The sequence below is a fragment of the Pseudophryne corroboree genome, chromosome 11 (assembly GCF_028390025.1).
Source record: "Pseudophryne corroboree isolate aPseCor3 chromosome 11, aPseCor3.hap2, whole genome shotgun sequence".
Taxonomy (NCBI): Eukaryota; Metazoa; Chordata; class Amphibia; order Anura; family Myobatrachidae; genus Pseudophryne; species Pseudophryne corroboree.
Window position 1 is genome coordinate 116,231,664 of NC_086454.1, and position 25,982 is coordinate 116,257,645.

A 25,982-nucleotide genomic window follows, 5' to 3' on the forward strand; every position below is an offset into this window, starting at 1 on the left:
ATTTGTGTTGAATGTTTGTTTTTGTATACCGGTATTAGGTATTTCAGAACACATAGTATAAACACATGAAATATATATAATATATCTATTTTTATTATCCATTTTAAACGATCAATTTTAGATTTTATTATGTTCATTGAGAGTATTTATTTGGATTTAAATTTGGTTATAGACGCACGGTTCCACTACTGTACACTAGAGGCTAGGTGTGCGCTGAACATTCCATTTCACTCTGCAAGCCCAAATACTGTAGGTCAGTGGTTCTCAAACTCGGTTCTCAGGACCCCACACGGTTCACGTTTTCCATGTCACCCAGCAGCTGCACTGTGTATAACCAACTGTCACATTTTAAAAATCTACAGGTGACCTGCAAAATATGGACCATGTGGGGTCCTGAGGACCGAGTTTGAGAACCTGTGCTGTAGGTTATAAAATCGGTGGCCCATTTAAAAGGGAACATAGAACCCCAATTCTGTTTAGCCCGGGAACCCAGAGCCTATGCCTCTGTTTTGTCAACATTCACTAAGAAGCCTGACACCAAATTAAAGTCCTTCAGTATTGTCAATAGAGAAGGGAATGCCACAATGGGGTCATTAAAGTAGAGCAATAAGTCATCAGCGAAGGCAGACACCTTCACAGAATATGGGCCTAAACCAATCCCTTCCCAGGAAACATCTTGTATACAAGTACGAATTAACAGATAATGGGCCAAATTAAAGAGATGGGGAGAAAGGGAACATCCCTGACGCGTGCCTCGATATAGTGAAAATTAAGGTGTGTTCAGTCCATTTATCGTAAGGTGTGTCTGTGAATCAGTATTATAAAGCATACAGAAGACCCTGATAAACTCTTCTCCAAATTGTTGTCTGTGAAGGACCCTAAGCAAGCGAGACCATGAAACACGCAGCTAACCACTAGAGCTTTAGAGCCAGCGGAAGCATTAGTACTATGCTATCAGCGTATAGACATTGGGGGTCATTACGACCTTATCGCACGCTGCTGTTTTTTTTGCAGTGCAGCGATCATGACAGAGGTGCGCATGTGTATGAACCGCAATGCACAGGCGTGTTATACGGGTACAAAGCGGATCATTGTTGAGCGATGGATTTAAGGAAGAATCCATTCGCTCAGCTGATCGCAAGGAGATTGACAGGAAGAAGACGTTTTTGGGTGGCAACTGACCATTTTCTGGGAGTGTTTGGAAAAAAGCAGGCGTGTCCAAGCGTTTGCAGGGCGGGTGCCTGATGTCAATTCCGGACACGAACAGGCTGGAGTGATTGCAACGGCGGAGTAAGTGCTGGGCAACTCGGAAACTGCACAAAACTTTTTTGCACACTCCCCTATAGGCGACGACTATCTGATCGCAGCACTGTAAAAAGTAGCTAGCGAGCAATCAACTCGGAATGACCACCATTATGCACTGAAGTTCTAGATTTTACAAATCCAGTTTGGGCAGGATCCAAAATACGTTGTAGTATCAGTTGGAGGTGAGAGGCCAGTAATTTAGTAAATAACTTCAAATCCTGATTAAGGAGAGATATAGGCCGATAAGACTGGACATATTTAGGGTTCTTACCAGGCTTTGGAAACACAACTATTCTAGCATCTGTAAATCCCGGAGGTGGAGAGGTCCCCTGCAACAGTGCATTAAATAATAGCAACAGATGAGGCATCAGGTGGGGAGCCAATAACCGATAGTACTCTGCCCCAAACCCATCTGGACCAGGTGATTTACCATTATGGAGTGATTTAATCAAAGACAGCAACTCCGGCTCCGTAACTGGATCTGTCAATGACGTTCTTTCCTCCTCTGTTAATACAGGTAAACCTGCCTTTTCCAGAAATTGCATACCCTCAATAGGATTATCCAGGGAAGGGGGACTGTATATAAATTTTCATACTATCGTAAAAAGGCCTCAGATATAGCCTGCGTATCCATAGTCGAGAAGTTTGGGCCATTGCTTAAATGGGTTATGCGGGAAGGGCCAGAGTACGATGGGACCAGATTAGCTAGCAATTTTCCTGATTTATTACTACCACGGAAGAATTTATTCCGCTGTACATCATAGGAAGAACTTGCCCGTTCAGTGCATAGTGTATCATACATTCACTTTGCATCAATATAGGCCTGTCTATTGACAGGAGAATCATGCAAAACCATGGCATTATAAGCTATCATCAGTGCTGATAGCTTATAATGCCATGGGTGCCAAGGTCATGTAATTGAGTATTCAATAATTTGCGTTTTCTAGAAACATATTCCATTATTTGCCCATGAACAACAGGTTTACAATCCAACCAAAATAAGTTGATATCATTGATATGTACAATATAATTATCTACATAGTTAAGGAAGGCTTGAGAAAGAAATGTACGGAAATCCGAGGAGTGTCCCAAATAGGCAGGAAACCGCCAATTATAAGATCGGGGTATAGGGGCATCTAGGTTTTATTCTAGATTCAAAACATGATGTAGTAGAGTGTCAGCAATTAGCCAGAAATCCAATCTAGAGGAGGAGTGTTGGGGATGGGAATAAAACGTATATTCACGAGCATCAGGATAGTGAAATCTCCAAGGGTCAGAGAGTCAAAGGGAAGAGGTTAGTAGTGACAGTGATGTAGGGGTGGTAATACTAGATGAACCAGGCGAGGCAGATCTGTCTAGACTTACCACAATTAAAAGTCTACACCCAAAATAATTCCCCCCTCTGCCCATCCCTGCAATTTGGAATAAATGTCAGGGAAAAAAAGGCACATTAGGGCCATTAGGGGCATAGATGTAATCTCTCCTGTACTGTACTACTCCTGTACTCTCTCCTACTGTAATCTCCTCCTGACTGGCATTCCTGACAAATACCTCTCTCCACTCCAATCTATCCTCAATGCTGCTGCCCGGCTCATCTTCCTCACCAAACGCACTACGTCCACCTCTCCTCTCTTACTAGACCTTCACTGGCTCCCCTTCCCTTTCAGAATCAATTTCAAGCTTCTCACGCTCGCTTACAAAGCCCTCACCCATTCCTCTCCCATCTACATCTCTGACCTTATCTCCCTTTACACTCCCACCCGTCCTCTTCGCTCTGCTAATGCACGCCGACTCTCCTGCCTACGGATTACTTCCTCCCACTCCTACATCTAAGATTTTTCACGTGCTGCACCACTTCTCTGGAATTCCCTACCTCTCCCCCTCAGACTCTCCACCTCTCTACAAAACTTCAAACGGGCTCTCAAGACCCACTTCTTCACCAAACCCAGCCAAATCTCATCCTAACCCTCTGTTCTATGCTCTCTATGTACCCCATCTGTGTCACCCCTGTCTGTCTACCCCTCCCCTTTAGAATGTAAGCTCTCACGAGCAGGGCCCTCTTCCCTCATGTGCTTATCCTTTCTTACTTTAATAATCTTCAACTGCACCAAATCCAGCAGTCTTCTGCCACCTGATACTTATTCCAGTGTCATCTGCTGATGTAACTATGTTTATTTACCCTGTACTTGTCCTGTACTGTCATCAACTTTAAGTTGCTGTTTTCCTGTTGGATTATTTATGTACTCTGTAATTGGGCGCTGCGGAACCCTTGTGGCGCCATATAAATAAAGGATAATAATAATAATAATAATAATAATAGATATTAGCTACAGTATAAACAGTACTATGAATCTTATTGAGGATTGCCAGAACACCTCTGCGCTTAGATGTAAAAGAGGCCACCCTATACTCCCCTATCCATGAATCACGCAACAGATTATGGTCATAAACCCTCCAATGAGTTTCCTACAATAAAACTATGTCAGGCTTCAACCGTTTCAAATAGGTAAGGATCATTTTCCTCTTAATAGGGGTATTAAGCCCTTTAACATTCCACGATATGAGTTTGAACCGCGACTGTATCGTTGTGGAAGAGATGAGGACTGATAGCATTTCACCTATTCCCACCCTAGGTCAAATCCTAACAACAAAGTGCCAAAAGAACCGATCTCAACCCTTCCCAGTGAGCAGGTTGCGATGGATCAACAAATAAGCAAGGTAATGAAAGTTTAAACAATTTCCTACAATAAACTGTAGAGCATGTGTGTGAATGTCAGTAGAACCATCAATCAAATTACAAAACATTTTTAACTTTATAAGAACCCATGAAGGTGCTCCCGAGATTTGCGTTAATATCCAAAAAGAAAGCATCAAAGCGCTCGAGGAGAGCAACCACAGACGGAAGTCCATAGAGCACTATGTCCAAAAACAATACAATAAAAGATGAGATTAGAGGAAATAAGGAGAAGGCAGCCATGGCAAAATATGAAAGAGTAGTAGTAGAAGAAAGAGAGGGACCAAAGAAAAGGATAAGGCAAAACATTGAAGAAAATACTGGCATACATTAGTTGGCATCAAGCACTGATTACAATTGTGAACAATTTTTACAAACACAACGTAAAGCTGGCATAATACACACAACCTGTAAATTAAGTCAATCAGTAACCTGAATGGGCAAAACTAGAAAGATAATTAACCAACTGGAAAAGGATATAATAAGTCATCATCCATGCCAGATGATTGTGCTGCAGCCAAAGAGTCCACAAAGTTCCTGGACGCTTGAGCAGAATCGAAGAAGTAAGATTTACTGTTGTGAAAGACCCTCAACTTGGCAGGGTATAATAATGCAAAACGATGGCCCAGTTCAAACAGGCACATACAAATTGGTGAGAACTTTCACCTTTTTGCGGCCACCAGATAAGAAAAGTCTTGAAATAACAGAATCCTAGTGTCCTGGTACCGGAGATCAAGATGTTTCCTACAGGCCTCTAGCAAGTGAACCTTGACAGCATAGTTAAGTATCCTCATGATGACGAGTCTTGGTCTATGTTTGGTAGACTGGTGATCAGGACCAATGCGATCGACACGTTCCACCAGAATGAAGCCTGTATCCAAAACACAGCCCAGTTCTCTGGGCAACCATTGGGACACCAGTTTCATTAGGTCAGACTGTTTCACCGACTCCGGCAAGTCAGACATTGTTTCTTCTATTCCTGTTTTCCAAATCTTCAAGTTTGTCCTGAAGGGACATCACCAATTTGTCGTGCTCTACAAGGGATGACTTAGCCGTAGCCAAATTATCCTCCAAATCAGAGATTCTTTGCTTGGCCTCAGAAATACGATGATGTTGAGCAGAGAGCTGAGTAAGGGCCGAGTACAGAGTCCTTCAGGGGCGCCAGCTTTTGATCCAGCAATGATGAGAGAATATTTGTGATTTCGCTTGTAGAGAAAGATTTGGCAGATTCCATAATGGGAGGAAGTGATGAAGGACCCCTAGGACTGGAACCCTAGCTATGTCCCAGAGAAGCAGGGGCACTGTTAGTAGAGTTGTCATGATTTTTGCCCTTACCTGATTGGGCACCACTGAGGTTCCGTGGAGTTTTAGACATGAATTTGTCCATAATAGTATCCGCACATGGTCACTGAGGAAGTGAGTGATAATTACACAAAACAGGAAAGAAAGAAAGAAAGAAAGAAAGAAAGAAAGAAAGAAAGAAAGAAAGAAAGAAAGAAAGAAAGAAAGAAAGAAAGAAAGAAAGAAAGAAAGGAGGAATGTAATGGCTGTATTTGAGAATGCTATCAGTGGAGATCCACTGAATTAAACTATATGAGCACATAGAGGAGAGTACTGTGGTGTCACACAAAGAACATAGGGGCAGATGTATTAATCTGTAGAAGGCATAAGGAAATGAAAAACCAGTGATAAATGCAAGGTGATAAATGCACCAGCCAATCAGCTCCTATCTGTTAATTTACATATTGGAGCTGATTGGCTGGTGCGTTTATCACCTTGCATTTATCACTGGTTTATCACTTCCTTATGCCCTCTCCAGGTTAATACATCTGTCCCATAGTGGCAAACAGCTGGAACCAGAGAAAACATGTAAAAGTATTGTATAAGATATAATTCCAGGAGTGTAGGAGGCAGTAATTAGCAATGAAACAGAGCAAAAGGCAGTCTATGAGCAGTAAGTGGATCCTGTTACTCACTGTTGTCTCAGGCTTGATCCAAGGAGGGAGAGAGTGGAATAATATCTCCTGAGATGTATTACAGCTGTGGATATGGGCCAGCCAATATCCACTGGTAGTCAGCAGCCAGGCAAACAGGAGTCCAGCAAACACTGCAAGGAGATCCCAAGATGGCTGCTGGGAGGAGAGCACTGCGGGGAGGACACCACAGAGCCCTGAAGGTTAATGGTGCTGCGCCGAGACGGGAATCCAGCAGAGCTTGCAGCCAGAGGGTCCTCACCGGGAGTGAGAGGCCAGCCATGGAGCCACGATCCCGAGCTGAACAGGGTGCTCTGTTCCACTGCCCTGGAAAGTCGTGGCAGGTCTCCAGCACACACAAGGTCCTGGCTTCAGGGGGGGTGGGGGGCTGCAACCCACGGAGATGGTAATACCATCCACCGGCTCCGCGAACCTCACACCACCGGTCCTGGTCACTTGTAGCAGCAGGCAGAGCAGGACAGCAAAGCCAGGCAAGCTGTAATATAAGCTGTATAAGCAATTACAGCAGATGCCAGGCATGAGCTGATCCAGGGCACATCTTTCCCCACAGCTCTCCAGGCCATGCCCCCCAATGATTTAGTTTTTAAATGTTAATAATTGTGTGTTTAGCCACTGAAGCAAAACATCAATTTATATTCATTTGAAATCAATAAAGATTGACGGAAATCGACCTTTAGTAAATAGACCCCTTAGTCCAACTACAGTAGTTGCTGGTTTGAAGTTTTCCTGAATGAAAAGTTATTTCCGTATCTCAAAATCAAAACTTTGTGAGATCACGTCTAGTATTGTGCAAGTGTGCCTACTGGTTCCAGGTAAATGCATAAAACTGTGGGCTTTAAGACATTTTCAGTAGGCACCAGCCTTTCTTTAAGGGGTTTTATCAATGCTGAATGCAAATTATTCAGAAAAATTTATGGAGAAGGTCAGTGGCATTGGAAGGAGGTTAAGCGGGTACTAATTACCAGGGCCCATGCTTGCTGGAGGGGTGTCATCTTCCCAGTGACATCTTTGAGAAGATGGCACCTCACACTGAAAGCATGTGCGCACGCATTGCGTCAGTGACTACATAGGCCTAAGAGCAAATAGCCACATCCATGATTGCACAATATATTCTCTATAGATTGCGGGTGTGATTGCTCACACATACCCGTAAACATGCACACTACTTGCAGCAAACCACTCGCGATCAACATGGACACATCTGTATATATATGGGACCATGGGGAATTGTTAATAGACTCCGCATGCATCGTCTGTAGCTTGCTAAGTATACTGTACTTCATCCAAGTGGTGGAATCCAGGGACATTTGCCAAGTACATTAACAACACTCAGTTAACTCCATCTGACGGCATAGTAAGTACTCAATGGCCCTCATTCCGAGTTGTTTGCTCGCTAGCTGCTTTTAGCAGCATTGCACACGCTAGGCCGCCGCCCTCTGGGAGTGTATCTTAGCTTAGCAGAATAGCGAACAAAAGAGTAGCAGAATTGCGAATAAATAATTCTTAGCAGTTTCTGAGTAGCTCGAGACTTACTCCTACAGCTCAGCCCGTTTCGTTCCTGGTTTGACGTCACAAAAACGCCCTTTGGGGGAGTGGCGTTCGGCCAGCCACTCCCCCATTTCTACAGACACTCCCGCGTTTTATCCTGGCATGCCTGCGTTTTTCCGCACACTCCCAGAAAATGGTCAGTGTTAATGTAATATTTCCTTGTTGAACTGCTAACCTTATTTAAAACCTGTACAGTGTTACAGCTGAAAAAGTGTTCCAGACTAATACCTGTGAGGTTATTGGGTTTAGGGTTGCCTTCACCTCTCTGCCAGGGAAGATAAAGGTAGCACACCTGTCATGACAGTTTAAACCTCACTGAACTACCAAATTTCGATGGTGGGTGTTACAAAAAGGAGATTTATGGTAAGAACTTACCTTTGTTATATCTCTTTCTGCAAGGTACACTGGGTTCCACAGGGATAACATCAGGGGTGTAGAGTAGGATCTTGATCTGAGGCACCAACAGGCTAAAAGCTTTGACTATTCCCAAGATGCTCAGTGACGCCTCCTCTATAACTCCCACCTCCGTGCACGGGAGCTCAGTTTCGTTAACCAGTCCAATGCAGTAGCAGGCAAAAGAGATGACAACCATTAGTAGCCACGTACACCACATTCTCACGACAGTAGACGGTATCAGCGGCTAATGCCATACAAACCCAAAGAAGCTAAGTGCGCCAGGGTGGGCATCCTGTGGAACCCAGTGTACCTCGCAGAAAGAGATTTAACAATGGTAAGTTCTTACCATAAATCTTCTTTTCTGCAGCGGGGTACACTGGGTTCCAGAAGGATAACATCGGGGATGTCCTAAAGCAGTTCCGCATGGGAGGTGACACACTGTAGTGGGCACAAGGACCCAGTGTCCAAAGGAAGCATCCTGGGAGGTGGAAGTATTGAAGGCATAGAACCTTATGAACTTGTTCACTGAGGACCATGTAGCCACCTTGCACAATTGTTCAAGAGTCACACCACGGCGGGCCGCCCAAGAAGGTCCAACTGACCGAGTAGAATGGGCTTTGATGGCATCAGGAACTGGAAGACCAGCCTGTACATAAGCTTGTGCAATCACCATTTTAATCCATCTGGCCAAGGTCTGCTTATTCGCAGGCCAGCCACATTTGTGAAAACCAAAAAGTACAAAGAGAGAATCAGACTTCCTAACATAGGCTGTCCTCTTTACATAGATACAGAGAGCCCGTACCACATCCAAAGGCCGCTCTTTGGAGGATAAATCAGGAGAGATAAAGGCCGGAACCACAATCTCTTGGTTAAGGTGGAAAGAAGACACCACCTTAGGTAGATAACCAGGGCGTGTCCGAAGAACCGCCTGGTCATGGTGAAAAATCAGAAAAGGTGACCAACAGGATTAGGCACCCAAGTCTGAAACCCGTCTAGCAGAGGCAATAGCCAGCAGAAACAAGACCTTAAGAGTAAGCCACTTAAGGTCCACAGATTCAAGAGGTTCAAACGAAGACTCTTGCAAGGCCTCCAGAACCACCAAAAAATCCCAAGGAGCCACCGGCGGGACATAGGGAGGTTGAATCCTTAACACACCCTGAGTGAATGTATGAACATCAGGCAGAGTCACAATTTTTCTCTGAAACCATACCGACAAGGCAGAAATATGAACCTTGATGGAGGTCAGACGAAGGTCTAAGTCCAGGCCTTGTTGTAGGAAGGCCAAAAGTTTGGCCATACTAAACTTGTAAGTGTCATGATTGTTAGAAGCGCACCAAGCAAAGTAAGAATTCCAGACCCTATGATAAATCCGGGCCGAAGCCGACTTACGGGCCTTCAACATGGTTTGAATGACCACCTCAGAAAAACCTTTAGACCTCAGAACTGAAGCTTCAAGAGCCACGCCGTCAAAGCCAGTCACGCCAAATCCTGGTAGAGACAAAGGCCCTGAACGAGGAGGTCTGGGCGTTGCGGAAGTAGAAGAGGACGCTCTATCAAGGAGACCCCGCAGGTCTGAGAACCAATGCCATCTGGGCCACGCTGGAGCGATCAAAAGTAGGATTCCTCCTTCTTGCTTGAACTTCCTTATCACCCTGGGCAGTAGTGACACTGGAGGGAACACGAATTGCAGCCGAAAGTTCCATGGAATTGCCAGTGCATCCACGAATGCTGCTTGAGGATCCCTTGTCCTTGCTCCGAAGACCGGAACCTTGTGATTGTGTTGAGACGCCATCAGGTCTACATCTGGTAGGCCCCACTTGTCCACTAGGAGTTGAAATTCTTCTGGATGGAGGCTCCACTCTCCAGCGTGTATGTCCTGATGATTGAGGAAGTCTGCTTCCCAGTTGAGGACCCCCGGAATGAACACAGCCTATATAGCTGGCAGATTGCAGTCCGCCCAGTGAAGAATCTTTGACACTTCCATCGTTGCCATGCAGCTTCGAGTGCCGCCTTGATGATTTATGTACTCCACCGTGGTGGCGTTATCTGACTGTATATGAACAGGCCTGTTCTGTATGAGATGCTGGGCAAGGGTCAGAGCATTGAACACCGCCTGCAATTCCAGAATGTTTATTGGGAGGAGAGACTCCTCCCTGGTCCACCAACCCTGAAGAGAGTGTTGCTCCAACACCGCGCCCCAACCCTGCAAACCGGCACCCGTCGTCAGAAGAACCCAGTTGGAGATCCAGAAGGGACGACCCCTGCTCAATCAATGGTCCTGTAGCCACCAGCTCAGTGACAGATGAACCTCCGGAGACAAGGAGATCATGTGAGACCTGATCCAGTGAGGCATACCGTCCCACAAGAATCAGCTTCTGCAGAGGGCGGGAATGAAATTGAGCGTACTCTACCATGTCGAAAGCCGACACCATGAGGCCTAGTACTTGCATCGCCGAGTGTATCGACACTCGCAGGCGAGAGAGGAAGCATCAAATCCTGTCCTGAAGGCTCAGGACATTCTCCTGAGACAAGAAAAACCGCTGGTTGTGAGTGTCCAACAATGCCCCTAGGTTCACCATGCTCCGAGCAGGGACCAGGAAAGATTTCTTCCAGCTGATGAGCTACCCGTGGGCTTGTAGAAACTGGACCATCAGATCCAGATGATGGAGGAGAATTTCTGGGGAATTCACCAGGATCAGCAAGTTGTCCAGATACGGCAGGATCTTGACACCCTGACGGCGGAGTAGGGCCGTTATTACTGCCATGACCTTTAGAAGTCTGCCTCCCACCTTGAGATCCCCCAGGGGGAGGCCCGTCCCGTCAAGCAGTAGGCTTGTCTGATTTGGAAGCAGGCTGATGGGTAGCCCAGACACGTTTAGGTTTGGGCTTAGTGGTTTTGGAAGTGCAAGCTTGTTTCGGGTACGCCTGACCCTTTGCTGGAGGATGAAAGGAACAAAAGGAAGTACTCTTAGCCTTCGGGACCGAAGGAGCAGTGCTAGGTAGACATGCCGTCTTAGCAGATGCTGAGTCAGCCACAATCTTGTTGAGATCCTCACCAAAAAGAATGTCTCCCTTAAAAGGGAGCACCTCCAGGGTTTTCTTAGAGTCCAGATCCACATATCACGACAGTGACCAGAGAATCCGGTGGGCCAAATTGGATGTAGTAGAAGCCTTAGCCGCCAGAATACCGGCATCAGAAGCCGCCTCCTTAATGTAATGAGATGCTGTGACAATATACGAGAGACATTGTCTAGCATTATCAGAAAAATTGGACGTCAGCTCCGCTTCCACCTCCTGAGCCCACGCTTCAATAGCTTCTGCAGCCCAAGTAGCTGCAATAGTGGGCCGATGCACAGCTCCTGCAAGGGTGTAAATAGCTTTTAAGCAACCCTCCACACGCTTATCGGTCGGTTCTTTCAGAGAGGTGACGATAGTTACAGGCAGAACAGAGGACACCACCAGCCGTGCCACTTGCGAATCCACCGGCAGTTGTGTTTCCCAATTCTTACTTAGCTCTGCAGTGAGGGCATAGCGAGCCAGCATCTTCTTGTGAGGTGTGAATTTCTTTCCTGGATTTTCCCAGGATTCCTGACGTATGTCAACTAAGTGGTCAGAATGAGGTAAAACTTGTTTTATAACCTTCTGACATTTAAATCTATCCGGTTTCTTAGAGGTAACAACTGGTTCTGGGTCATCATCAATTTGAAGAATCAGCCTTATAGCCTCCAATAGGTCAGGAACATCCACCTGTGAAACAGGTTCCCCATCAGAAGCATCTGGATCAGTGTCTGAGGGGTCAGTAATATACACGCCATGTTCATCAGATGAAGTGTCTAGAACATGGGTGGATTGTGAGGAAGTAATGGCCCGCTTAGAGGACCTCTTGGTCTTATGCAGGCAAGGGTTAGGTTTCTGTTTGTTCAGTGAGTGATTTAATTGCTGTAACTGAGTGGACAGGAGATCTGCCCATGGTGGATTAACCGCAGAGACAGTACGTGGCTGTACCGGCACGTGAGGTCCAATAGGGGGCGTAAGTCTAGTTACCAGCGTATTCAATTGAGTAGAGAAAGTAGCCCAAGGTGGGTCATAATGGACCCCAATTGCCACAGCCCTACTGGGGGGTAGGGAAACCTCAGTACCTGAACCCTCCGCTGCTATGTTTTCCTCTGTGTCTGCGGTGTCACCATCATGCATTGTGGGATCAGCCACAGAACCGTCACCCCTTGAAGCTGACATATCTAAAAGTGTAAATCACGGGCAACACAGTACAATGGGGGTCATTCTGAGTTGATCGCTCGCTAGCAGTTTTTAGCAGTCGTGCAAACGCTAAGCAGTCGCCCTATGGGAGTGTATTTTAGCTTAGCAGAAGTGCTAACGAAAGGATTGCAGAGCGGCGACAAAAAAAAAATTGTGCAGTTTTAGAGTAGCTCCAGACCTACTCAGCGCTTGCGATCACTTCAGACCATTCAGCTCCGGATTTGATGTCACAAACACGCCCTGCGTTCGCCCAGCCACGCCTGCGTTTTTCCTGGCACGCATGCGTTTTTTTGAGCACTCCCAGAAAACGGTCAGTTGACACCCAGAAACGCCCCTTTCCTGTCAATCACTCTGCGGCGGCCATTGCGACTGAAAGGCTTCGCTAGACCTTGTGTAAAAATACATCGGCCATTGTGAAAGTACGTCGCGCGTGCATACTGTGCCGCATACGCATGCACAGAAGTGCTGTTTTTTTGCATCATCGCTGCGCAGCGAACATTTTCAGCTAGCGATCAACTCGGAATGACCCCCAATATCAGCAGTATAATACCTGACCAAGAACCCCCTGTGCAGTGTGATAGCACAAACAGAGGATTCAAGAGGTATACAATGACTTAGAATCACAGAGAAAAATACAAAATAAGTATATCCTGTGAAATACCTATAACAAATAATAACCCTGACGCACTTAGCCCCCCTCAGGGTACAGAATATAGGGATAGCAATCTGAGTGAGATACACGAAATAGAAATCACGCAGCAGCTATATGCACACAGTCACATGTACAATGCAGAAATTTTGACAAGCAATAAAACTGAACTGGACAAGCAATACTAAGTAATACTAAGTAAAGCTATATAGGTTAACAGATATATCAATGCACAGTAAAGACTGGATGTATATCACAGGGTACCTGTACTACATAACCCTGAAGTAATGCACCTTTTCTTACTTAAGTGTCCTGTAAAATGCACAGCGCTGACAGTCCCAGAATCAGCTCAGCATGTGATGATGGCACTCAAACGCTGAGGGAGAGAGAGAGAGATGCAGCTCCAGGGCGGGAACATTTACTCTAAATGGCGCCCAGGGGCTGGGGGAGGGGCTACAGGTCAGAGCCTTATCCCCTTGCTGGACTTCACCACCGGGTACTGTGGGCCATAAGAAAACGGTTTGTAGGTAAACCGACCTGTGCCCCTGCCCTGGTGGTCTAGTGGGGTCCCTGTACTGACACAGTGTCCACGCCAGCACGCATGGCCCACCTCCCAATGGCCGTGCCGGATCGCGATTTCCAGTGGGTCCCACCTGGGGGACCCTCTTACCTCCTCCCTAGATGCGGCCACGCGATCCCAGAGAGCTTCAGTGAGTGTGTGTGCCTGACCTGCCAAACCAGAGCCTCCGCTGTAAGTACGTGGCAACCAGGGACACGGGAGTATACAGCGCCGCTGGGGGAGGTGAGGGAGCTGCAGCAGGAGATGTCAGAATGACATCTAGCACTGACCGTGCCTCTGCTGCAGCCCTTGAAGTCTTCTATCTTCACTTTAAAAGCTCTTTTAGCTGCCTGCACTACAGGCACCAACTTACAAACTGAGCTCCTGTGCACGGAGGCGGGGTTATAGAGGAGGCGGCGCTGAGCATCTTGGGAACAGTCAAAGCTTTCAGCCTGTTGGTGCCTTGGATCAAGCTCCTACTCTGCATCCCCGATGTTATCCCTGTGGAACCCAGTGTACCCCGCTGCAGAAAGTTACATATTTGTTAATAACGACAGCAATTAAGAACTATACGATATGCCACAAACCAGAAAACAAATGTGATCATAAAACATAAAAAGTCGCGTGTTGCCATTAGCAACCAAATTCTAATAATAAGTATTTCACACTACGAAAAAGTAAACATAACAATAAATACAAAAAATGTACATTTTAATTGAATTTTTTTACCTTGAAGACAATTTTTTTTTCCAACAGATAATTAATATTTCATATATCTTTTCAAACCAAAATTGCTAATTATTCCTCTAATCACTGGAGAATCACTCTTGCCTATGGCTTTCCTTGAGTAACCTATGGTCTACTGTGAGTATAGAGCCAAAAATTTCATAAGGATCAGGATTTATTAACGGCATCTGAGAAGTATTAATATATTAGCACAGTACTTACCATCTTCCCTATGTTGATGTAAACAGCATTCAGACAAGTGACAGTCTCAGTCAAACCACACTGCACAATCTTGGCTATCACAGCAAATGTTCCATTGTTGTCCTAAAAAAGAACAAAATCCAAATTCATGGTAAAGTTGTTAATAATAAAGTGAAGGTAGAAGTAAATATCAATTCAAATTGGGCATCATATCAGTTTTGCAGTGACTTGATACAGGTTATTAAAGGGTACTGAATGCCGTTAACTAAATCACAGAACACGTTTATATTAGTAACAACGTTTTATTGTTGTACCCTAAAAAAGAGGGGTAAAACGTAACGTCAGTCATCAACATCAGTCAAAATTTTATACAAAATAATCCTTCATACCGGTAGGAGACCACGTTGAACTCGATGGACAATTGTCTTTTTTCAACCTTAGATACTATGGGGGTAATTCCAAGTTGATCGCAGCAGGATTTTTGTTAGCAATTGGGCAAAACCATGGGGGTAATTCCAAGTTGATCGCAGCAGGAAATTTTTTAGCAGTTGGGCAAAACCATGTGCACTGCAGGTGTGGCAGATATAACATTTGCAGAGAGAGTTAGATTTGGGTGGGTTATTTTATTTCTATGCTGGGTAATACTGGCTGCTTTATTTTTACACTGCAAATTAGATTGCAGATTGAACACACCACACGCAAATCTAACTCTCTCTGCACATGTTATATCTGCCGCCCCTGCAGTGCACATGGTTTTGCCCAGTTGCTAACAGAATTCCTGCTGCTATCAACTTGGAATTACCCCCTATGTGCACTGCAGGGGAGGCAGATATAACATGTGCAGAGAGAGTTAGATTTGGGTGGGGTGTGTTCAATCTGCAATCTAATTTGCAGTGTAAAAATAAAGCAGCCAGTATTTACCCTGCACAGAAACAAAATAACCCACCCAAATCTAACTCTCTCTGCACATGTTATATCTGCCTCCCCTGCAGTGCACATGGTTTTGCCCAATTGCTAAAAAAAAAATCCTGCTGCGATCAACTTGGAATTACCCCCTATGTTACTTTCCATCAATATAAGCATTATTGTAGTGAGATTTACTCTATATGGAACAACAACAATAATCAGTATTCTACCTTTATACTGAAACTATGAAACACGTGAAACGTGATGAAAGAGGACTGTGCTACTGTGCAGACTCCAGTCTTCCTGTTCTCCAGGAAGGCTTTGTACCCTATCCTAAGATGGCTACAGAGATCTCTACTCAGCATGTGCAGGGACCATCTTGTCTTTTACTGTCTAGATTGTGTTAGAGCATCACAGTGGAAGACACATTTCTTCACCTGATCTCCAGAATAACCTGCGATTACCTGCAATCCACAATGATTCCAGTGATCCTGCACCATGACATAGGGCCTATACAAACTCACCAGCTGTGAGCTGTATTACACTCCGCTATGCTGAAGCTCCACTCCAAAAGACAACACTGGTCTGGGATGGTCTGGGATTCCAAATCGGCCTGGGCATTTATGAACATGAGTGCGCATGTCACAGGGAGCGTCACGCCCCTATTTTCATGAAGAGCGGTGGGGGCTGCTAAACCAGAGAGCCAGAGGCTACGCTGCACACGGCCTTCGCAGCTCTCTGTTGGACCGGACTGGCCCACCAGCCCATCGGCCCCTCTGGCATATTCCAGAAGTGCCAGATGGGCAGTCCGGCCCAGCCACTGGTTAATAGAGACTGGGCCGTTCATAGTCTAAGTTCATAGTCTATCTCTGTAGTCAACACCTGCACACACTTCATTTCCAACAAAACTACTGTACCAGTACAGAAAGCAGTGTTCTTCTACATTCTAATAATTGCTTCCACAGAGAGTACCCCTATTAGAAAATAAAGTTGGTGTGATAAAGAGGAAGCACTATTATTATAAATTAAACAATGTATTAATTTTATTTAAAGAGTACAACATTCTGGATTAGGCTGCCTTCCAAAAGATGGTCTTTTTGAAAATTAAATAATGACATTACATATTAATGGTTATTTCATACTGAGAAAAATATTAACATACTCACACAATTTCCGAGAATTGCTTCATTCAGTGCTGCTGTATTACTAAGAAAAAATGCTTTTCTGGAAAAACTTTGTGACTGGTAATTTTTAAGTGAGTGCAAAACCTCCATAAACAAATCTATGATACCTTTTTGTATTTTGACAATATGCATTCACTACTTGCTCCCTTGTCTTACAACCTACCAGACCCAACACAGCTACCTGGACTTAGAAGGTATACTAGTAGTGGCAGACCAATCTCTTTAAACCAAGTGCATTAGTATTTTGCAAAGTTTCCATGATCCGTCTTCTATCTTGTTCCTGCTGGCAAATTCAAATAGGTTCTCTTATAGGCCCTACACACTGCGTGATCCACCGCCGGGCTTCCCGACGGCGGATACGGCCGACGGGCGACCTGGCAACGGGGGAGAAGGGGGGGTTAGTGACAGGGGGAGTGAAGTTTCTTCACTCCCCCCATCATGCGGCTCCATGGCAGTGCAAGCAAATATGGACGAGATCGTCCATATTGGCCTGCATTCACAAGCGACGGGGCACTAACGATGAACGAGCGCGGGGCCGCGTACCGTTCATCCCTGGTGCCTCCACAGTGAAAGATATAAATGGTATCTCGTTCATTAATGATATCTTTCACTAATAACGCCCAGTGTGTAGGGCCCATTTGAATAAATCTATTCAGCAGTGTGAACAATTTAGAAAGTGTTGAGAGAAAAGTAACTATCGCATCCCCAAGTTTTGCCTCATTTTCTGGAGAAGCAACAAAAAGAGGCAATAGGGTATAGGGGATTCACAAATAAGGGGGAACTGTCCTTTCGTGTGTGCTTACCAAGTATTGTCATACCTTGGACATTACATATTGGCAGTTGCCATGGAAAGTGTATTTTTTTTCATCAAATGTACTTATGTGGGATCCTCCTTTCAGAGTGCAGTTTCCAAAGCAGGCAACTTGATTGCAGACCCATTGACCCAAAATACAAATGCTGGAAGACAGTGTTGATATTAATTTCTAAAGAGAAAATGTTGGATTAGAAAGAGAAATCACTAGAACAGTTTCCAAAACTCTTAACATAAGTGAGAGGGGCATCCCTATGCAGCTGGTCACTATGGCTTATTTGCTGAGGTGGCATGTAGGTGCACAATCTGCACTGAACCACATCAACCATTCAGAAATTACTTATTATCTGTTGAATGCCAAGTTAGGCAAATTGTGACACATTATGCATTATGATTAATACCCCTTTCAGACATGCTCCAAAATCCTGGGATTTTGCACATGAACACGCATCAACCCGGGATTTTGGCATGTCTGAAAGGTCTTAACCATGACCAGGGGTGTATCTACCTATTGGCCAGGATGGCACTCGCCAGGGGCGCAAGGCAAGGATGGGGCGCCGCCTGGCTGTGCCACCCGCGGCCAATGGATAGAAAAGCAGTACTGTCATACTGAACCTGTGAGAGTCTTTTACTGCTGGAGCTGCGCTGATGTCCGGCAGCACCGCACTTGTAATCAGACTCAAAATAAACTACAGCTCCCAGCAGCCCTTGTTGCTGGGAGCTCCCGGTAAGCAAAAACTGTAACTTTTTGAGTGTAATAAAGAAAATACATATCTTACCTATTTCAAGGCCACGTTCAAGGAAATGTATATCAGTTAATTGTATAATTGATCATTTTATCTTGGAAGTGATGGCACCCTGATGTTTTTTCTAACAGGAAGCACTTCTACCATCCAACTAATGGTGTTTGGTTAATGGCTGGGTCCATTTGAGACTCATCTCACTGCAGCTCATTAGCATTTCATTCAGGATACAGTCAAGATGCCGGCGTTTGGCATCCCGGCGGTCGGAAAGCTGACGCCAGCATCCCAAAACTGCTCGGAATGCTGATGCTGGCATACCAACATAGATAGCGATGCATGGCAGATCAGGCTTATGTCTGCAAGTGGTCGAGCCGGGAATCTCCCAGGTCACATGTTAAGTGTGAAAGCGGCTGTGGGAGCTGCATTATGGTAACAGCGGGGATGAGACGCTAACTAGCTTTCCCTGTAGCTGCCTACCTGAGGTGCTTCTGTGCTCTCCATCCTCTCCAGCTGGTCTGTAAAGCTCTTTGACAAAGGACTTTACAGCCTGAAATGCATATGGCGAGCGCTGAGATGGGAGAACCAGAGTGGTGACGTAATCTGCAAAGTGCTGACAGGCAAACGAGAAAACAGACACCCAGGATAACCAGCAGAGAGCTCAGATTGCGGTAGCCAGCACAAAGCAGGACCTCTGCCCAGATCTACAAGAAAATGACAGGGAGGGGGCACTATTATAGGGGGGAAGGCAAGTCAGCTTGTGCATCATGGCATGCAACTCATAGTAATTCATGGGGTGGGTACAATCTTGCGCTTGCTCCCGCTAAAGGGACATGACTTCGGTACAAGGAATGTGGCCTCACAGGGTATGCCGTCCTTTGCAAGCCTAACCCTGTATTTTTGTTTTTTGGATACAAATACATTTGCCCAGATTCTGCACACTTGCAGGTTGGACTCAGGTAGCCAGCCCAACTTACTGGTTGGACACAGATGACAACAATGTCCAGATACTGCCACACTTGCTGGTTACACAAAAAGACCAGTTAGAAACATGTAGCAACTGTCCACTCACTCCACTATTCAGTGTGTTTGCTGGTGTCTGTTACCCCCGGGACCTGCATGCTCTTTATTTTAGACTGTAAGAGGGATATGCCCTGCCCTCCAGTCTGACACGTCCGAAAGTTGCGCTGCACTAACGTTTCATATAGAAATAGCACAACGCAACTTATTTACCATGTTACAGTACTTGGGGAGGGGGAATTCTATGATGTGGACTGACTGAGAAATATAGTGTAGAAAGAAAACTGCCCATATTACGTCCCTGCAGACAATTATGGTATACACAGGTATAAAGGACACACACAGGAGGACAGGATCCCCTTCCCCATGTGCACACTTTAAGCACAAGCAGTATGCCTAAATACACTTGCGGTATCATAAGGGGTCTTCCAGTAATAACCTTAAATAGTCAGTGAATATGTCACAGTAAGGTCCAAGAATTGCAGTCTCTAGGCATTCTGCCTCTCACAAGTTACTCATGCTGAGAGTAAGGGAAAGTCTGCAATTTACTTGCCAAATCTAATCAACAGTGTTTACAAGTGTAAGCAACCATGTTGGTAAAGTAGAAATAGTTTGCAGACTGTCCCTTTCTCCCTCCCAGAATTCGGTACTGCAGACATGCTTGAATGCCCCTAGGCATTCCAAATGCCCTAGGCAATTGCTTAGCTTGTCTATAGATTTACAGGAAGAGGGCGTTTATGGGTGGCAACTGACCGTTTTCAGGGAGTATTTGGAGAAATGCAGGCGTGTCCAGGTGTTTGCTGGGCGGGTGTCCGACGTCAATTCCGGGACTGAGTAAGTCCAGATCTACTCAGAAACTGCAAAAAACTTTTTCGTCCCACTCGGCTGCAGACGCGTTCGCACACTTGCAAAGAGAAAACGCACTCCACCGTGGGCGGCGACTACGCGTTTGCACAGCTGCTAAAAGTAGTTAGCGAGCGATCAACTCAGAATTACCCCCTAGATGCTGATATTCATCATTACTGTTATGTAGCAACATCTCCCATAAGAGATAATGGGTTGGGGTTACGTGGCCGGTGGATGGGATCCTGGTGGTCAGCATACAGACGCCAGGATCCTGTCTGCTATTTCTGGGCGAGCGCAACGAAGGCTCTTGCGGGCGAGCGCAACGAAGGCCCTTGCGGGCTTAGTGGCTCGCTGTACTCGCCACAGATTTTATTACCACTTTATGGGTGTCGTGGACATCCATGAGTGGGAATAGCCCCTGTTAGCCAGTATTCTGGCTGGTGATATTGTCAGTCTTCGGAATCCCGTACGCCGGCCACGTAACTGCATTCCAAGATTGGGCTAGATGCATCATCGCATGGAAAGTGATAAAATGGAGAGAGAAAAGGTGACATCCAACCAGCTCCTAAGTGCCATTTTTCAAACGGGCCTGTGACATGGCAGTTAGGAGCTGATTGGCTGGCACTTTTTCTTTCTCCATTTTATCACTCTCCAAGCGATGATGCATCTAGCCAAACAATTCTAAACGACATAACAGGAGATGTATTCAGGTCTACTTGTGCCACAACTGCATGAACACATTCTTACTCTGCTTGGCCTACATTTGTCAACTTTGTCCCTTCCCTGTTACACCTATCCAGGTGTAAGAAGTCAATGTAAGGGTATGTGTAAGTCTGTGTCCAGTAGAATTGTTATGAAGTGTCATCAGAGACCATCCATGCCAGCTGTGCGGACACACACTCCTGCGCTGCCAGCTTGCATGGACAGTCTCTGACAACACCTCATAACTATTCTACTGGACACAGCACGCAGACATCGACAGCTCACTATATGCCAAAACTTAAAGCAACCATATAAGTAAAGTTTCTATCTGATGACGAGGACTGCATCTTGTGAAATTCTTCATACACCTATACGGAAACTATTAAATGATACATATGAAGTGTCTCCTGCTTTTTTATGGAGAAATAAATAAAAAATCAATCAATTATCACTCTAGGGATTCCTCTCTATCTCACTGAGGCTACAAACTTCACCAGTAACTTCTACAGTATATAGGGAAGTGGTGCAGACTCAAGAGCTTCAAGATTATTGAAGAGTATGTAATATTTACTGAATATGATGATTGCACATGTAATACATTTTTTTATTGCCAGATGTAGATATCTGTATTTATTCACAGCAATATAGTCAATTAAATATCTTATTTACAATATGGATATCATATATCCAATTTAGAGGCCATAGCATTAATTTGATATTGATAGTTTTATACTGTTTATTGTATATCGGGGCTGATTCAGAGGTGTTCGCTATGTCGGTTTTCTTGCAATATCCCTATTGTTTTGGATCTATGCAGATCTGGGGATGGCTGACATGCTGCTGGCATTTGGGGGTGGCAATAGGAAGCATTCCAGAAAATGTGGGTGTGTCTGCCCTGCTCAGAAACGGGGGGCATGATGGACCCATTTTCTGGGCGTGCTGAAGCCAGTGGCTGAGGGTTACTCAGACGTCGGCTCACACAGTTGATCCAATGTCGCCTCCTCAGATGCAACAGCGGAATACAGAAGCCTGCAGGAGGCATAAGACACCTCCTGTGGCATTTACATACTATCGCATAACCGAGTACAAAGTCACAGTGGCAGCAACAATTGCAGCCATCTCTGAATAAGCTCTTATGACCATATATTCTTTCTTTTACTAGTAAGTAGGTCTTGGTCTTTATTCAAGGCAGGGCTGAAATTAGGATTCCTGTCACCCAGGGCAAGGCAGTGATTTGGCGTCCCCCTTACCCTTTTCTTCCCTGACTGTGTGCATCCAATTTTACATTCTTTCACATTCACTTCACGTGCAGCAATACAGGGCAGGCAAGCACCACCTGTCCTTACCTGCTGGCTGTGGCTATGATGATTTGGCAGTCTGGAAGGACAACTCACAAAGCCCCATGGAAACTGCCTGGGCGGTGCTACACGCTGCAGCTCCCCTTTGATTCTGATGTTAAAAAAAGAAAGTAAGGAGGCAGCTGCTCCATGGTACTGGATATAATTGTAGGGGAGCTACCTGCCACAGATGTAAAAAGGGTGGGAGGGACTGTATAGTATATGCTACTGGATGCCTCTTGCGTACTGCTGCATGCTCCACTGTGCCCACAAACATCCTCCCCACTGTACTCTCTCCACTCGCTGTACTCTGCTTTCAGGGGTCTATCTGCTCTCTGCACTCTCTCCACTGTACTATCTCCACTCTCTCTGTACTCTCTGGGGTCTCTCTGCTCTGTGTAAGCTCCACACTCTCTGATCTTCCCTGCTGTACTCTCTTTCCTCTGTACTCTGTCTGCTCCCTGGGGTCTCTCTGCTCTCTATACTATCCCCACTGTACTCTTACCGCTCTCTGGGGTCTCTCAACTTACTATCCCCACTGTACTCTTAGTGCTCTCTGAGGTCTCTTTGCTCGCTGTACTCTCCCCACTGTACTCTCTGCAAGCTCTGTGTTCTCACTGATCTCTGGAGTCTCTCTGTACTCTCGTCACTGCACTCTTTTCACTTACAGTTCTCCCTTTATTATGTTCTCGGTTTTTCCTGATTACATTTCCAGGACTATGCACTGTCTGTTTCCTCTGACATCCCTGTACATGTCTATGGAGACTACTGGAACTGTGGGCCAATCAGGCAGATGGTTATAGCAGCAAAGTTCAGCCCTTCTCTCAGCTGCAGCAGGTCTGTCCCTTCAAGGTGGGGGCCCTTCTCCTAGCGGCAGCGGCTCTATGCCTCCGGGTTGGGTGGGATCTCCAGGTCACTGTTCTCTATCCCATGAGCTCTAGAGCTGTCTCTGTGTGTCACTGTGGGGGCAGCCTCCAGTTGGCAAGTGGGAGGTGGGTCTTGGGTCTGCCACTGTTTCAGTGAAAGGGTGGATTCAGCCACGGGAGGGGACGCAGAGTGACTGTCTTGGGACCCCTTCATATCCAGAACCCAGGGCAAAAGACCCCTTAGCACCCCCCCACCCCCCAGTTGCAGTCTTTTTCAAGATATCAGTAGTACCTTGATATAACAACTATTTGTACATTTGCACCCATTGTAACATTCTGCATGTAAAACTGTAAATCGGTCTACCCTGGTCAGCTGAGACATAACTCATTTGATCTAGATGTGAAGGAGCTACAGTATTTTTCACTTGCTGCAAACTTCAATAAAGTCCAGTAAAGAGAAGTTTTATACTATACCATGTCTGGCAAGAAGCCGAAAAAGATTCTCCAGGTTTGAATATTTTCTCATTGTGAACACAGGGACAGAGAGTTTGTTTCACACACTTCTTGTTATTGTTCACATCATCCAAAACAGTTCCTGCAACATAAATACAGTATGTCTGATTTGATGAGAAATATATAGTATATATACTGTAACAGTAGAAACAACAGTGCTTCTAGAAACAGACAGTGACACTCAGAGTCTTCCATATACACATTATATTGTAGAGTCATACAGCCAACATTTCTGGGCTCACACACCCCTTTGACAAGGTGAAAGTAGCTTCCCCCTGACAAACGGGTATGTGAGCCCCTAAACTTAGGCTGTATGACACTACAATATATTGTGTATGTGGAAGTCTCCAAATGCTGCTTCTGCTTCTATGCTTCCCCCTGACAAACGGGTATGTGAGCCCCTAAACTTAGGCTGTATGACACTACAATATATTGTGTATATGGAAGTCTCCAAATGCCGCTTCTGCTTCTATAAGCACCTTAAATATATATATTAGTGCTTATGGTTACTTTCTTGGTTGTTATTTAATGCATTACTCATTTATTATTTTTATATACTGGGTGTTGCAGTTGGATTCATGATTTCTATCCTTTTTATTCTGGGCTTAACAATTGCCTTATGCTTCTAATCCATCTGCTTTTTCAAGATGGTATTGTGTTAGGTACTTGGGTTTAAGGGTACTTTGTGGGATGCATTCATGGTTCTGCGGTTGAGTTTGGTGCCCGGCTTGTTTTATGTGTACATCTGGAAGACAATGATTTGTGCCAAAGAACTTGCATCATGCTATGGTCCGTGACTATAAAGAGATTGTTCTGCTATCGTCCTTTGTAGGCAGAGCCAGCCCTAGGCATAGGCAAACTAGGCAAATGTCTAGGGGCACAAGCAGCTTCTGCTGATTAAAATGATATGTGGTATGCCTATATTCTGTGTGTGACTGTGGCTGTATCTGCATACGAAATGCTACATTACAGTGTATTCCTGGAGAACACTGTAACGTAGCATTTCGAATGCAGATACAGCCACAGTCACACACAGAATATATGCATATGCCACATATCATTTTAATCAGCAGAAGCTTCTAGTGCATCCTAGCACATAGTAATGTAAATAAGATGCATTTTCATCAAAAAAGGTGCCTGACGTTAGCAGAGCTGCCAGCTGACTCACGCCATTATTGGTGATGTATTTGGGCACATCTATATCCAAGCAGAGGCAGAGGTCAATGTGTTAGCAGCCATGTGAGTGCTGTGTGCGGGTCGGTTGGTTGTGCAGTGGTGTTCGGCATATGTGTAAGGGGCAATAAGTGTGTCATGTGTATAAATGCATTACTAATGTGCGGCAAATGTATAAGGGGCACTATGTGTGTCATTAATAATGTGCGGCAGATGTGAAATAATAATGTGCGGCATATATGAAGGGGACATTGTGTGTGTCATTATGTGTATAAGGGCATTAATAATGTGCGGCATATGTGTAAGGGACATTATGTGTATAAGGGCATTAATAAAGGTTGGCATTATGTGTAAGGCGCATTATGTTTACAAGGACATTAATAACGTGTGTCATATGTGTAAGGGGCATTACTGTGTAGTTTTATGTGTATAAAGGCATTACTAATGTGTGGCATTATGTGTATAAGGTGCTCTACTGTGTGGCATAATGTACAGTGTGGTTTAATATGAATAAAAAGCAAAATGGTGTGGTGTAATGTGAATAAGGAGCTACTCAGTGTGATGTAATGTGAATAAGGGGCACTACTGTGAGGAATAACGTTTATAAGGTAAAGTGTTACTACTGTGTGATGTAACGTGAATTAGGGACACTATCTTGCATGATAAAATGTGAATAAAGTTGCACTACTGTGTGACATAATTTGAATTGGGGGTACTATTGTGTGGCCATGCCCCTTACCAGCAAGAACACGCTCCTTTTTGGGCTGTGTGCCGAATGTTGGCACTGTTCCTAATTAGTTAAGTAGTTAAGTAGTTAACCACAATTATTCTGGGTATAATGTTTCTGGGTAAAATGTTACACAAATCATTCTTTTGGAAATCAGTACCCAATTTACAGAGCAAGATTAAGGGGTCAGAACACCCCTAGGCACAATGATATTGGCCACTCCCCCAACCCCCCCCCCCCCCAAGCACAATTATATCAGCCACCGAACATCCAACCCCCCCATTCCCCATTCCTCCTGACCTGCCTGTCTGTCAGCCCTCAATTTACTGCTGTTCTGATGCAGCGGCGGGAGGGGGGAATGCCATGCTGCGCCACTACCCTAAAGCGGGAAGGGGATGGGGGACTGCTTTGCCGCTGTTCTGATGTGGGTGGGGGAACGGTCATGCACTCCTCTAATGTGGGGGAGGAAATGCTGTGCTGCTCCACTTATGTGGGGGAAGGGGCAGGGATGGTTGTAGACCTAGACCCTGTAGCCCAGGGCAAACATTTCCTTTGGTGCCCCCCCCCCCCCTTTCCCACTGAAAACAGGGACAATGCGCACCCCATAGGTCCTTTGTCACCAACCTGGGGCACCCTGCAAGTGTCCCGAGGCACCCCAGGGTGCCACGGCACACCGTTTGAGAACCACTGCTTTACACACACTACACCAGGTAGTGCCCCTTATACACACTACGCCAGGTAGAGCCTCTTATACACATTGCTCAACGTCAAGCCCATTATACACATTG

At 45.4% G+C, this 25,982-nt stretch overlaps 1 protein-coding gene across 1 annotated transcript in view; it reads right to left on the reverse strand.

Annotated features, from left to right (window-relative positions):
• Positions 1-25,982, reverse strand: part of LOC134968667 (mucin-5B-like) — a 163,765-nt gene that overhangs the window by 101,490 nt on the left and 36,293 nt on the right. Inside the window, exons 8-9 of the mRNA XM_063944188.1 lie at positions 17,278-17,442; positions 14,391-14,492 (exon numbers count right to left, since the gene is read on the reverse strand). Of these exons, the coding sequence (XP_063800258.1) occupies positions 14,391-14,492; positions 17,278-17,442 (267 nt within the window). The remainder of the gene's footprint in view (positions 1-14,390; positions 14,493-17,277; positions 17,443-25,982) is intronic.